Consider the following 13,266-nt stretch of genomic DNA (forward strand, 5'->3'; position numbering starts at 1 on the left):
ACGCCATAACGTTCTCCTTCGGTTTGCTATCTCGAGCACGTAATCTCTCCGTATTGATCACCGTTTGGTAAGCACTATCAACCAAAGGCAAAGGCGATTGTGCTAGTAATTGTGCTCGAATTGCTTCATACGGATCATCAAGACCCATCAAAAAATAATGGAGATAATCCTCCTCTCGAATTTCTGTAACTTGCCGAGCAATGTTACACTTGCAACCACCACAAGAACACTTCGGGACACGACAGTATTGCTTTAATTCCTTCCAAATTTTGGATAATCTACCAAAATAGTCCGTCACTGACTCGGAAGGGGTCTGCTTACACTCCCCTAAAGATTGTTTAAGTTGACAAATTCGAGTACCGCTTACTACACAGTACCTTTGTTTAAGGTGAATCCACAAGTCACTTGCAATATCAAAATCCTCAATTTGAGAACGCAAGCCATCATCAAGGGTATTAGTAATCCACGACACAAGCATAGAATTCACAGCCACCCAATGCTTCTTCTTTAAATCATCTGTCGGCTCTAATATAGAACCATCAACAAAACCAAACTTGAATTTTGCAATCATCGAACGACGTATTGCTTTAGCCCACTCATCATAATTCGGCCCTTTCAATTTCACCGGAGTAATAACCACACCCGGATGATCGCTTGACCCTAGAGAATATTCTAGGTCCACCGGCGGTGGTGGTGGTGGTGGTGGTGGCGGAACATCATCATCCTTGGCCATCACTCACGACCCTCTGTGTTTTCCTCAAAAAAAAATTTTTCGTAACCTAAGCTCTTGATACCATGACAAATTGAATAGAAACGCTTGACCTTCTCATTCGCCCCTTAAGAATATATATAGTTACATAAGATATTCTTAACCCTAACCTAATTAGGAATAAGATAAAATATTAACATAACTAGGAAACCTAAAGATATTATACAATATTTCCTAATATTATCTTAACAACATTAAAACAAGATTAACAATGAGTGGGAAGCTTATTTAACTCAAAAAAATTGAGTAGGAAGCTTATATTTTCATTAACTCATCACCCTCTAAAAAAAGCTTTTTTTTAGAATTACAATATTATTTCAATAAACCCCTACAAATTCAACAAAGAGTATACATATAGTGCCCATGCAATATGTAAAAACTAAGGAAAAAGAAACAGTACTTTTTAATTAGTTGATAAGAATACTCAAAATCATTATTAATTAGTTTAGGTCTTTCGAAAAAATAAAAAGGGAGGTCTAAGTCATAGCTCTAGTATTGGATTTATACATGTTTAAGAAGAGAACTAGTTACAAAAAGGTAAAAAGATAGAAAAAATATGTAGTGGCATATATACTTTTTGGAATTCTCTAGTACAATCAAACATTTTAATTAATTAATTTAAATGAGTTCTCTTAATCTCTTATATATGTGAATTTTGTCCCATGTATGATGTATAAATACTTTTACGTTAAGCAATATTTTTATATACTTACTTTTTATTGGGTATGACGTTAAGCAAATAGCTAGTACAACCTTTGAAGCAAATTTTTTTAAGGTTGTTACGATGCACCACAATTGTTGTATACTGTGTTTAAATAATCCAATAATTATACCCAACATTATGGACAGTGGTGTATTAAAATAAGGGTGGTCTGTGCTAATTAAATTGACTAAGCTTATCCTACCAAAACCACATTCCTTTGCGCCTAGTTTGATGCAGCTTAAAATAAATTGTGTACTCCACAACCTTTTTTTTTTTTTTTTTTTTTTTTTTCTTTTTTAAGTATATGGAATTTCCTAACTTTTTTTTAAAATTTTATTTTTTATTTTTATAATCTCCTCTTTTAAATTGGCTAGCTTGTTGATCATATTGACCAATGTGGGTTTTTGGTTCATTCGATAGAGCATTTCTAAACCTTTTACTTTCTAAAAATTTGTAAAAAAAAATAAATTTTCTTAACAAATCAATCAAATGATGAAAAACAAATACTTCGTATTGTTTTATCATACGCTCCCTCAAAATTAAAATTATCCAAAGAGTCACTTTCACACAATTGAACCAACATTAAATATCACATGCCAATAGTACACTTTTTTTTTTGTTAGAAATAGCACACCTTTGAACCTTAAAAATCTACATATTTGTTTACAAGCTGTACACGCCCAAAAATAAATAAATAAATAAATAAATAAAAATAAAGGTATCACGAGAAAATCCCTTGCAAGGTTGTAAATGTAATTGATGTTTGTGAAAATGAAATCGTGTGGTCACTACTCACTTGCATCATTCATAGCATTGCTATTTGCTAATCTTCCATTTTTATTAAAGTTATATTGGACCAGCATGCTCTGGCTGAGTGGCTGGTAGGTTTGTGAATGAGACTTGTAATTAATCCCTAAAGTTATTTTGAAATGGTTTTCATTGAAGCATATTTTGGAACTTGTTTTCCCATCAACCCTTCTTCGCGTCTCAATCTTTTTTATGCACTTCTTCCATGTATATGTTCATGTTCTTTGTTCGACTCATAGTATGATCATCAACTTCTATGGTGTTCTGCCCTTGTTACTAAAATAAAACGGTCCAGTGTAAGGATCCTATTCCTGCCCATCGATATGGTTTAGGGGATCCCAAATGTGCATGATCTTGTACACTACTCAAATCATGTACTAGCACCAAGATTGTATAAGGTGGTAGGGAGAAGAGAGTGAGGGACGGGTTTAAATGGAAGTTAATGTTCCTGAATCTGGTATAAAGTGTAATCTCAAGTTTCATCCAGGATTTCTGTCTGTAAAATCCGGAACCAAAACAAGCATGTTATTTCATCTACAGACCTACTTATAAATAAATACAAAAATCTCACACTAACACCTATCTATATGTACTATACAACAAAACCAAAGCAAATGGCATCCCTGGCTAACTGGCAGTTGAATTGCCACCTGAATGGTTTAGTGGTGGAGGATCCGGAGGTACTTGACGCACAAATTGCCCTTTTATTCGTGGACGTTGCTCTGCAAGCTTTTTCCTGCTTTCATATCGAACCTGTTAACAAGTTTTAAGTATTAGCTTTGACAATAAAAGAACAAGATATCATCCTTTAGTTATACAACCTCACTTGATAGAGTAATGTGGTTACCTTCTTCTCGTAGCATCTTTCCTTTCTTTTCAAGCGGAACTTATTAATGGCAGCTACTCGTTGCAAAGACCTTTGTCGAGTCAAATCACAAACACGACCTTGATCATTTCCTCCCTCAGAGCTACCACCAGTTAGATGCCCTACTCCTGCTGTGTCATTATGTAAAGAACTGCTGGCACTTTGATCAGCAGCAGAAGAGAAGTGTGCTCGCTCCTCTAAAGATTCCAGCTTATTTTGATCCTGCATATTCATTGGTTGATTGGATGATAGCTTAGGACTTTGTTCAAGGGGTTGAAAATGGTGTCTGCCGTTAATCACGTCCATGCTGAATTGATGAAAAGAATTCATTTGCTGGTTGGCAGAGCTTGGACTAGGTGAGACTGATGGTGTGCAAGCCACAGGACAAACATCTATTTGCATCCCACTCACTGGAAGTGGCATGGGAAATAGTTTTTCTGAAGCAGCTCTGTACTCGTTTTCAACTTCTATCGCGAGTTCTGTTGAGAGGGACATTGCCTTTCTATCATATGGAAGGAAAGGATCTTTGGCACTGTAGCTTCTCTCTGGAGCATTGTCTGATGAGAGATCAACAGGTTTGCCTATGTTGTCCTTAGGAGTTGAAATGGAACTTGGATTTGAATTTGACATATGTGATGCCTTGTTCACATACCTACAAAACCAACAATATTAATTAGAAAATTTGAAAATCAATAAATCATATAAACGTTGTTTTGCTACTGGTTTCTTTACTAGCTTTTGATTGGCTTTTGGCTTTGTATCTAATCAAATAGCCAAAATTTATGTTCAGCATCTAGATTTCAGCTATTCAGCACAAATGAGAAAGCTACTACGAGCAAAATTTTGAGAGTGATTTTGGTCACTTATCCATACAATTGTCAGTATCAGCTATCAACAGCTGAATATATAAAAAAAACACCTAGCACAATACTCTCTAACAGATCATTGAGTAGCAGCCTAGAAGCATATTACACATGACACATCATGAAGGAAGTGACTTACCGTGTAAAAGCTGATGCGTTGGAATGATTCAGCATTTGATTTTCATTACTAGTCTTATTTTCGATAACACCAGGAAAGAATCTCCTCAAAGAGAGATCCAACTGTTGAGAGGGCTCTGATCTGTTTTCTCCGTCATTTAAGCATACGTTGTGATTAGAATGGCTATCTAGAGCTCCAATAAGATCAATGGCTTCTCTTGAAGAGTTGGGGTTAACATCCCTAATGTCATTATCTTCTGTGTAGAAAGTCACATTCTCCTCGCGACTTCGTTGTTCTGCCTTTTGATCTTCATTGATTGCATTGTTACTGTTGCAGGCAGCAGTATCTGATCCTACAATGAAAATCTTTTTATAAGAAAACTTTGGAGCACAAATTCTAGATCAAACAGCAAAAAGAAAGTAAAAACTAAATAAAAATATGTTTAATGGACAAACAGCAAAAAGAAAGTAAAAACTAAATAAAAAGATGTTTAATGGATAAGAGGCAGCATCATGTAAAAAATGTATAGGTATATGTACCTGCAACAGCACTCTCAGGAGTTTGTAAATTTTGGCTTGAATTGCCAAATTTTCCATTTTCCTGTATGATCAATTCTGAAACAGGAGAAATCCCTTGATTCGGCTGTGAATTATCTTCCACTTCAGCCATGTATGCGCTCTCATCTTCCATATTTTGCTTTCCACAGGAGCTCTGGAGGAGACAGCAAAGATGCAATTTCAATATAAACTTCAAGTAGCCAACTCAAATTTGAAAAGTAATCAGCAACCCTAGCATTCTCAGCAGAATGAAGGCATTCCCAATCATACTAGAAAAAGATCAAGACTACAAACATGTAGAAAATTTCTAGTATGTATGCAGAACATCATGATTTCTGTTTAAAATCAGCACCAATGGTTTGTCAAAAACTAGCGGATGTGCATTTGCACTAAAGCTCACAACGGAGACCATATCATCAAGTATTCTGTCTTTCATTCTTCTACACTATGTGCTAAACAGAAGAAATCATGTACTTGGAGCAACAGAAGATTTTCTACAAGGCAAAAGTTCCTAACCTGTGCATCACTTCCTTTTTTGTCACACAGCTCTTGCCCTGGGGCACAAGTTTTGGAACTGCTTGAATGATCACTTCCAGCATTGTTTTCTGCTGTGGCTTCGAGCTTTTCCTGTCCCACACTCTCATCCTGTGGGCTAAGTCCACCTCCTCGATTCAACTGCTGATTAATATGAATAGGATACCCGATAGTTAAAAAAAGCCATGTATGAAAAAATCTGAAAGAGACTTAAAATAAGGGCAAGAAAAATAAACATACGTGTTTTCTTCTCCATACATGCTGCCATAAGTTCTTCAGCTCATTTATCCTAATTGGTTTAATAAGAAAGTCGGCTGCTCCTCTCAACATGCACTTATAGACCATGCTAATTGGATCATTCGTGGACATCACTGCATAACATTAAACATGTCAGAAACTGATTTCTTGCCATAAACAAATTAAAAGCATTACTAACCATTAAACATCATACATACTTATAACTGGGATGTTCTTGCAGATTTCGTGTTCCATAATCAAGGTCAGAAGAGCATATCCTGATATTGACGGCAGTTCAGCTTCTGTCAAAATGAGGTCTATGTTATGAGGTCTGGCCTTCAATACTTCCCAAGCCTTCAGACCATCAGCAACTGAAGCAACTGCAGACAGAACAAGGCAATTTGCCTCAGTCTTTGTTTCCATATTATCATACACAAGTTTTTAGCCTTCTAATATCTAAAACATATCAGGAAGAAAATCAACTGCAGACAGAAGCTGGTAAATCACCTCAATCTTTGTCTCAATATCATCGTACACTGATTCTTAGTCTTCTAATGTCTAAAACATATCAGAAACAAAATTAACTGAAGACGGAACAGTGTCAAATCACCTCAATCATTGTCTCAATCTTATCATACACAAATTGTTAGCCTTAATGTCTAAAACATATCAGTAACAGAAGCAACTGCAGCCAGAACAAGGCAAATCACCTAGATCTTTGTCTCAATATAATCCTACACAAATTCTTAATTTAGCCTTCTAATGTCTAAAACATATTGCGAACATAATTAACTACAGACAGAACACGGCAAATCATCTCAATCATTGTCTCGATATTAAGCATCACACAAAATTTCTAGCCTTCTATTGTAAAATAACACTCCGTACAATCAGAAGCTTTGATATGTTAAAAGCCTCACAAGAATAATCCAAACAGAAGCATAAATTCCCTTCAATTATGCCACAAAGTTACAGATGTCTGAAAAGTGAAGATATCAACAAATAATCATCATTTCAGATAATTTTACAAAACTCTGGAAAGATCTACTAGTTTCTTCTAGCAGAAGAACTGTCAGCTCCTCATCAGATCAACTTCATAATTCAACAACTAAAGCTACAAAGAACATCCAATTTACCAAACAAATCAATTCCTGAGAACTCATTAAAATTGCTGAATTATCAGCATATATATATGAATAATTAAAGTACAAATGCAAATTAAACATCTTTCAATACAAACAAACAAAGGTTAACCACAAACAATTTATCCTTTAGCACCTAAAATCTCAATATGAATCTAATTTATCCTTAATACCTAATCACGCAACAAGTATTAGGTGAGACAGACTTACAATAACTTATCCGTACAAATTTATTTAAAGATATTTCTGTTCTGTCTCACAAAACCGTTTACAGAATCTGGAAAATTTTCCACTGTAAACGGTAAAAACCCACCTCTTAATTGCATCAATTGAGAGGTGGGTTTTCAACTAAAACACGAATTCATACAAAATAACTAAATATCAAGCGAAATTAAATTAAACCCAAAAACAATAAACTGACCTTTATAATTGCATTTTCGAAGAAGGGCACCAATAATTTGTCGAGTGGAATCATCGTATTCAACCAACAAAATTCTAAGACCCATTTTAGGCAATCTAGTAGAACCATCTTTACTTTCTTTTTTCTTCTTCTCTTCTTCTTCTTTCAAAATCTCCATTATTTCTAAATCTTCTTCAGCACTCATTACTACTTCCCCCATTTTCGTTCTTCTTCACTTCAAAGATCAGCCACAAAATTAGCTAATTTTACTTAAAATTCATATATACATAGATACAAAACCCAGCTAAACTTTCTCCTTGTTTTTTTATTTTTTGGAATTTTTGGTGAACCAAATTATAATTTATAAATGTCTAAGTTTTCAAAAAAATAATAAACATAGTAATGTTGATATAGTTAAAAATATCTGAATTTGGAACGAAAGGATACCATCCAACGGTCAGGATTTAACAACAGGAAAAAGGAGCCGACTGAACCAACGGCTGTAAAGCAATTTCTTTGAGAAGGTAGCAAAATATCTACAAACGTTGTATGGCCCAAATTGACCACGTCAGCCTTTTTTCATTTTTTTAAATTTTTATTTATTTTTTCAAATGTGGGGTACAATCAAAAAGAAAGAAGCCATTGGTTTAATCTTATTTTTTTAATTAATGGTTTATTTATTTTCATGGAATTTTTTAATTTGTGGTTGGTTCAAACCAATTTTGCAATTTCTTTTTTTTCTATTTTTTTAATATTTAAATGGGGTATAATTTTGGATATTTTGAGATTTGGGAGTGCCGAGTGGACACATGGGATGGAAAAAAGAGGTGGGGTCCACAAACAAAGATATTAGTATAAGTGGTAGATATTGCGAAGATATTTTATGTGTGGGACCAAACAAGTTGTGCTTGATGGATAGGACTATGACACGTGGGTGTTGTTGAATGTTTTTTAGGGTATTTCATTTATTTACTCCACATATTTTGTGGCTTGTAATGGTTTAATGGTAATCTAGAACAACGATTTCTGCCGGCTCTTTTGAAGAGAAAGGACATCCTAATTACTTTTTAATTATATTTTATCTTTAACTTAGGTTCTAATTGTGTGGTTTAGCTAGAGTGATTTGATATGGGTCATATTTGTCACATTTCAACTGCTCTTGGGCTCCAATGTTTTATATTTGTCCGTAAAGAGCTTAGCGATATACCGATACGTGCATTTTGATTATTCACTTGTGCAAATTTTGCTCATTATAGAAGTTCAAAGGAAAATTAAATAAGTAGTAAGGATAAATCTTATTGTTATGTGCTAGCTTAGGTTGATTAATGTTTTGTCAAGATTTATTATCAACGAATTATTATTATTTAGATCTAGTCCTTAAATTGGTTAATTAGGTACTAATGTACTATGGTACACAACACCTGTCATTTTGTCATGTTTGGCTTTCTTTTTTCAAAATATTTGTAGCCCTTTAATTTACAAAAAAAAAGAAATTGATTGGACTTTTCCATTATAATGTTTTTTTTTTAAAAAAAAAAAAAATAGATTTCATTATAATGTTTTTGTGACAAATTGAATAGAGACGCTTGACCTTCTCATTCACCCCTTAAGAATATATATAGTTACATAAGATATTCCTAACCCTAACATAATTAGGAATAAGATAAAATATTAACATAACTAGGAAACCTAAAGATATTATACAATATTTTCTAATATTATCTTAACATCCCCCCTCAAGATGGAGCATGTAGATCTCGAATGCCCATCTTGCCAAGTAAGAATTCAAATTGCGCCTTTCCTAACGCTTTTGTAAAAATATCCGCCAACTGAATCTTCGTGGAAACATACGATGGCTTAATCTCACCTTCTTTAATGGCATCCCTTATAAAATGACAATCTACCTCAATGTGTTTTGTCCTCTCATGGAACACCGGATTATTAGCAATGTGGAGAGCCGATTGACTATCACAATACATGTTCATACCTTGTTTATGTTCTACACCCAAAGACCGGAGTATTTGTTTCAAGTGTTTGAACTCACATTGCAACCCTGTCATTGCCCGATACTCGGCCTCTGTGGAACTTGTAGAAACTGTTGGTTGCTTTTTAGTCTTCCAGGACACAGGTGACAACCCAAGCAATACAAACCAACCGGTCAACGACCTACGAGTCAAAGGACAACTCGCCCAATCTGAATCACACCATCCTTCCAATTGTAATGCACTATCTGATCTCAAAAGAATGCCTTGACCCGGACATTTCTTCAAGTATCTAACTACTCTCAATGCCGCCTCCCAATGTTCCTCTTTCGGACATTGCATAAATTGTGACAAAATATGCACCGAATAAGCCAAATCCGGCCTTGTGACGACCAAATATATAAGGCGACCAATCAATCGCCTATATCGTTCACCATCTGCGAACTCTTTCCCCTCTGCTAAAGCAAGTTTGTGATTTTGCACCATCGGAAAGTCTGCCGGCTTTGCTCCTAGTAACCCTGTCTCCGAAATAATATCTAAAGCATACTTACATTGGCACACATAGAAACCATGTTTACTACGTGCCACTTCTAGCCCCAAAAAATATTTCACGGCGCCCAGATCTTTCATTTTAAAACATTTACACAAGTATGCTTTAAAACTCTCCAATGCAACTGTATTATTTCCTGCTATTATCATATCATCTACATAAACCAAGACACTCAACTGCATTCCACCTTTTGAAAGAGTGAATAAAGAATAGTCGGAATACGACTGTTTAAATCCATATTTCTTCAAGGCTGTAGACAATTTTTCAAACCAACATCTAGGAGCTTGCTTCAATCCATATAAGGACTTATTCATCTTGCAAACCTTATCTGAATTGCCTTTTTGAAATCCCGGTGGTACTTTCATTTAAATCTCCTCCTCCAAATCACCGTGCAAGAAAGCATTATGTACATCCATTTGATGTACATCCCAATTTTTAATCGCTGCCACTGCTAAGAAAGTACGTACCGTAGACATTTTTGCCACTGGCGCAAATGTTTCATTGTAATCGATCCCTTCTTCCTGATGATTACCAAACACCACAAGTCTTGCTTTTAATCGTAACAAGTTACCAGCTTCATCTCTCTTCTCAGTGTAAACCCACTTGCTTCCAAGTGCTTTCTTTCCCGCCGGAAGATTTTCCAAGGTCCAAGTGCCTTGATCTTCGAGAGCCTTTATTTCTAAGGACATAGCTTCCCTCCAACCTTCATGTTGCATTTCTTCCTTGAAAGACCTCGGTATGCGTGCCTCTGTTACTGCAGCAATATAATTTCTATGTTTTTCGGAAAACCGATCATAATTAACAAAATATGTTATAGGATAGAGAGTACCTGAGGAAGATGATTCTGCGGATGACCCCGACGAGACTTTATTTTTCCGAATGGTATGTGTGACACAATCTCGAAGCTTTGTCGAAGGAATTTTTACACGTTTTCCCCGGCCTAGATCTTCTTCACCCATTTCTACTCTCCTATTCTCTTCAATCCCAGCCACTGGTTGCTGTACAGGCTCCTCCGCAGCCACCCCGCGGCCTGCTGCCATCTCCCGCGGCCTACCCGCGGAGTGGTCTGCTTGGAGCTGCTGCACGGGTTGCTGTACAGGCTCCTCCGCAGCCACCCCGCGGCCTGCTGCCATCTCCCGCAACCTGCCCGCGGAGTGGTCTGCCTCGAGCTGCTGAGCAACGCCCTCTACAGCTGGCTGGGCAGTGGCTTGGCCACGTAGTTGCTGCTGCCCAGCAGCTTGCTCTAGTGCTCCAGCAGCCTGCTCACTCTCCTTATGCACCCCAAAATATGTACCCATTTGCCACTCTTCAATCCCATCATCACTTGCAAAAAAATCGAGCTCACCATTTACCTCACACGCTGTCGAATTCGTACTCTTTTCCTCCCCAAACGGAAAAACCCGTTCATGAAATTTAACATCTCTAGACACAAGAAATTCCCGAGTCTCTAAGTCAAACAATTGCCACCCTTTTTTCCAAATGGATAACCAAGAAACACACATTTTCGACTTCGAGAATCAAATTTGTCACCCTTACTCCGTTGATTATATGCATAACACAAACACCCAAAAACCCGAATAGACTCATAAGACGGGATTTTACCAAACAACATCTCATACGGAGTTTTATTTTTAAGCAGAGGACTCGGAGTACGATTAATCAAATAACAAGCCGTTAATACACACTCCCCCCAAAATTTAATAGGTAATCTACCTTGAAATCTCAATGCTCTAGCCACATTTAAAATATGTTGATGTTTTCTTTCCACTCTCCCGTTTTGTTGAGGTGTACCAACACAAGAGGACTCAAAGACAATACCATTGCTAGTAAAATACTCTTTAAGGTGATTAAACTCTGTACCATTGTCACTCCTAACCACCTTAATATCTCTACCAAATTGGCGTTTTATCAAAGCAATAAAATTAAGAAAGGAAAACTCAACATCAGTTTTATTGCGAATTAAATAAATCCAAACACCTCTAGAAAAATCATCCACTATTGTCAAAAATAATTTCGAACCACAAGACGATGCTATCTTGTAAGGACCCCACAAATCAATATGAACTGAATCAAACAAACCACTAGCATTATTCTCACTAATAGGAAAACTATCTCTAGATTGTTTTGCCCGAGGGCATACATCACACACAGTATTATTCTTCCTAGTAGAGTTACTCACAGGGGGAAGTAACTTTAAAATCTTCTCCGACGGATGTCCCATTCGTTGATGCCAAAGATCCACCACACAATCCACTGCTAGCACCTTCACTTGCGGCACACCACGGAAAAAATAAAGTCCATCTCGTCGTTCACCCACACCAATCACCGTCCTCGTCGACTGGTCCTGAATAACACAAATTTTGTTAGTAAATTGTACATTACAATGCAACTCATCACTCAGTTGAGTAACGGAAATCAAGTTACAATTTAAGTAAGGTACAAATAAAACATTATCAATCACCAAACCACCATCTAAAGTGACCGAACCCAATTGATTCGCATTCACCGTTTGACCATCCGGTAAACCAACCGGACAATTTTGTATCGTTTTAATATTTTTCATGATTGATATGTCATTAGTAACATGGTTAGAGGCTCCTGTATCCACAATCCATAAGCCGCTTGTATTACCTTCCAAACGTGCCTTGGGTTTCGATAGAATAGCTATTATTTGTTATGCTTGCTCCGACGACACACCCGCAAGTCCTTGTATCGAACTTGCCAAAGAAGATGAATTGCCTGCATTATGAGACGATCCACCTTGCACCGCATTAGCACGAGCTGCAGCAGGGGCGTTTGATGAACCACGCTCCCCCCCACTGCCACGACCACCATTACCTCCTCTATTGTTGGAGCGTCCTCTTCCACGGCCTCTACCGCCTTTCCGATTCTCATCCCAACCGGGCGGAAAGCCAATAATTTGATAGCAACCTTTCTTCTCATGTCCCATACGATTACAATGAGTACAAAACGGTCGATCTCCATCATTGGTATCACTCCTTGTACGGGAATCCATCTTGAACGCCATAACGTTCTCCTTCGGTTTGCTATCTCGAGCACGTAATCTCTCCGTATTGATCACCGTTTGGTAAGCACTATCAACCAAAGGCAAAGGCGATTGTGCTAGTAATTGTGCTCGAATTGCTTCATACGGATCATCAAGACCCATCAAAAAATAATGGAGATAATCCTCCTCTCGAATTTCTGTAACTTGCCGAGCAATGTTACACTTGCAACCACCACAAGAACACTTCGGGACACGACAGTATTGCTTTAATTCCTTCCAAATTTTGGATAATCTACCAAAATAGTCCGTCACTGACTCGGAAGGGGTCTGCTTACACTCCCCTAAAGATTGTTTAAGTTGACAAATTCGAGTACCGCTTACTACACAGTACCTTTGTTTAAGGTGAATCCACAAGTCACTTGCAATATCAAAATCCTCAATTTGAGAACGCAAGCCATCATCAAGGGTATTAGTAATCCACGACACAAGCATAGAATTCACAGCCACCCAATGCTTCTTCTTTAAATCATCTGTCGGCTCTAATATAGAACCATCAACAAACCAAACTTGAATTTTGCAATCATCGAACGACGTATTGCTTTAGCCCACTCATCATAATTCGGCCCTTTCAATTTCACCGGAGTAATAACCACACCCGGATGATCGCTTGACCCTAGAGAATATTCTAGGTCCACCGGTGGTGGTGGTGGTGGTGGCGGTGAAGGAGTTATG

The 13,266-nt window shown here is 37.1% G+C and overlaps 1 protein-coding gene across 3 annotated transcripts; it reads right to left on the minus strand.

Annotated features, from left to right (window-relative positions):
- Positions 1 to 2,706: 2,706 nt before the first annotated feature.
- On the minus strand, positions 2,707 to 7,358 carry LOC145609128 (two-component response regulator-like APRR5). Of its 3 annotated transcripts, none has more exons than XM_081664682.1 (8): positions 7,017 to 7,358; positions 5,672 to 5,833; positions 5,457 to 5,587; positions 5,199 to 5,357; positions 4,665 to 4,836; positions 4,147 to 4,477; positions 3,127 to 3,796; positions 2,707 to 3,032 (listed from the first exon to the last, which is right to left on the minus strand). In XM_081664682.1, exons 1-8 carry the CDS (start codon positions 7,213 to 7,215, stop codon positions 2,907 to 2,909), a joined length of 1,950 nt encoding a protein of 649 aa, XP_081520808.1. In that variant the 5' UTR covers positions 7,216 to 7,358; the 3' UTR covers positions 2,707 to 2,906. The 3 variants fall into 3 exon arrangements, with proteins under 3 accessions (XP_081520808.1, XP_081520809.1, XP_081520807.1); XM_081664683.1 differs by having other exon boundaries at positions 4,147 to 4,471; positions 5,199 to 5,360; XM_081664681.1 differs by having other exon boundaries at positions 5,199 to 5,360.
- Between the last annotated feature and the right edge of the window lie 5,908 nt (positions 7,359 to 13,266).

Source organism: Chenopodium album, chromosome 23 (assembly GCF_948465745.1).
Source record: "Chenopodium album chromosome 23, dcCheAlbu1.1, whole genome shotgun sequence".
Lineage (NCBI taxonomy): Eukaryota > Viridiplantae > Streptophyta > Magnoliopsida > Caryophyllales > Amaranthaceae > Chenopodium > Chenopodium album.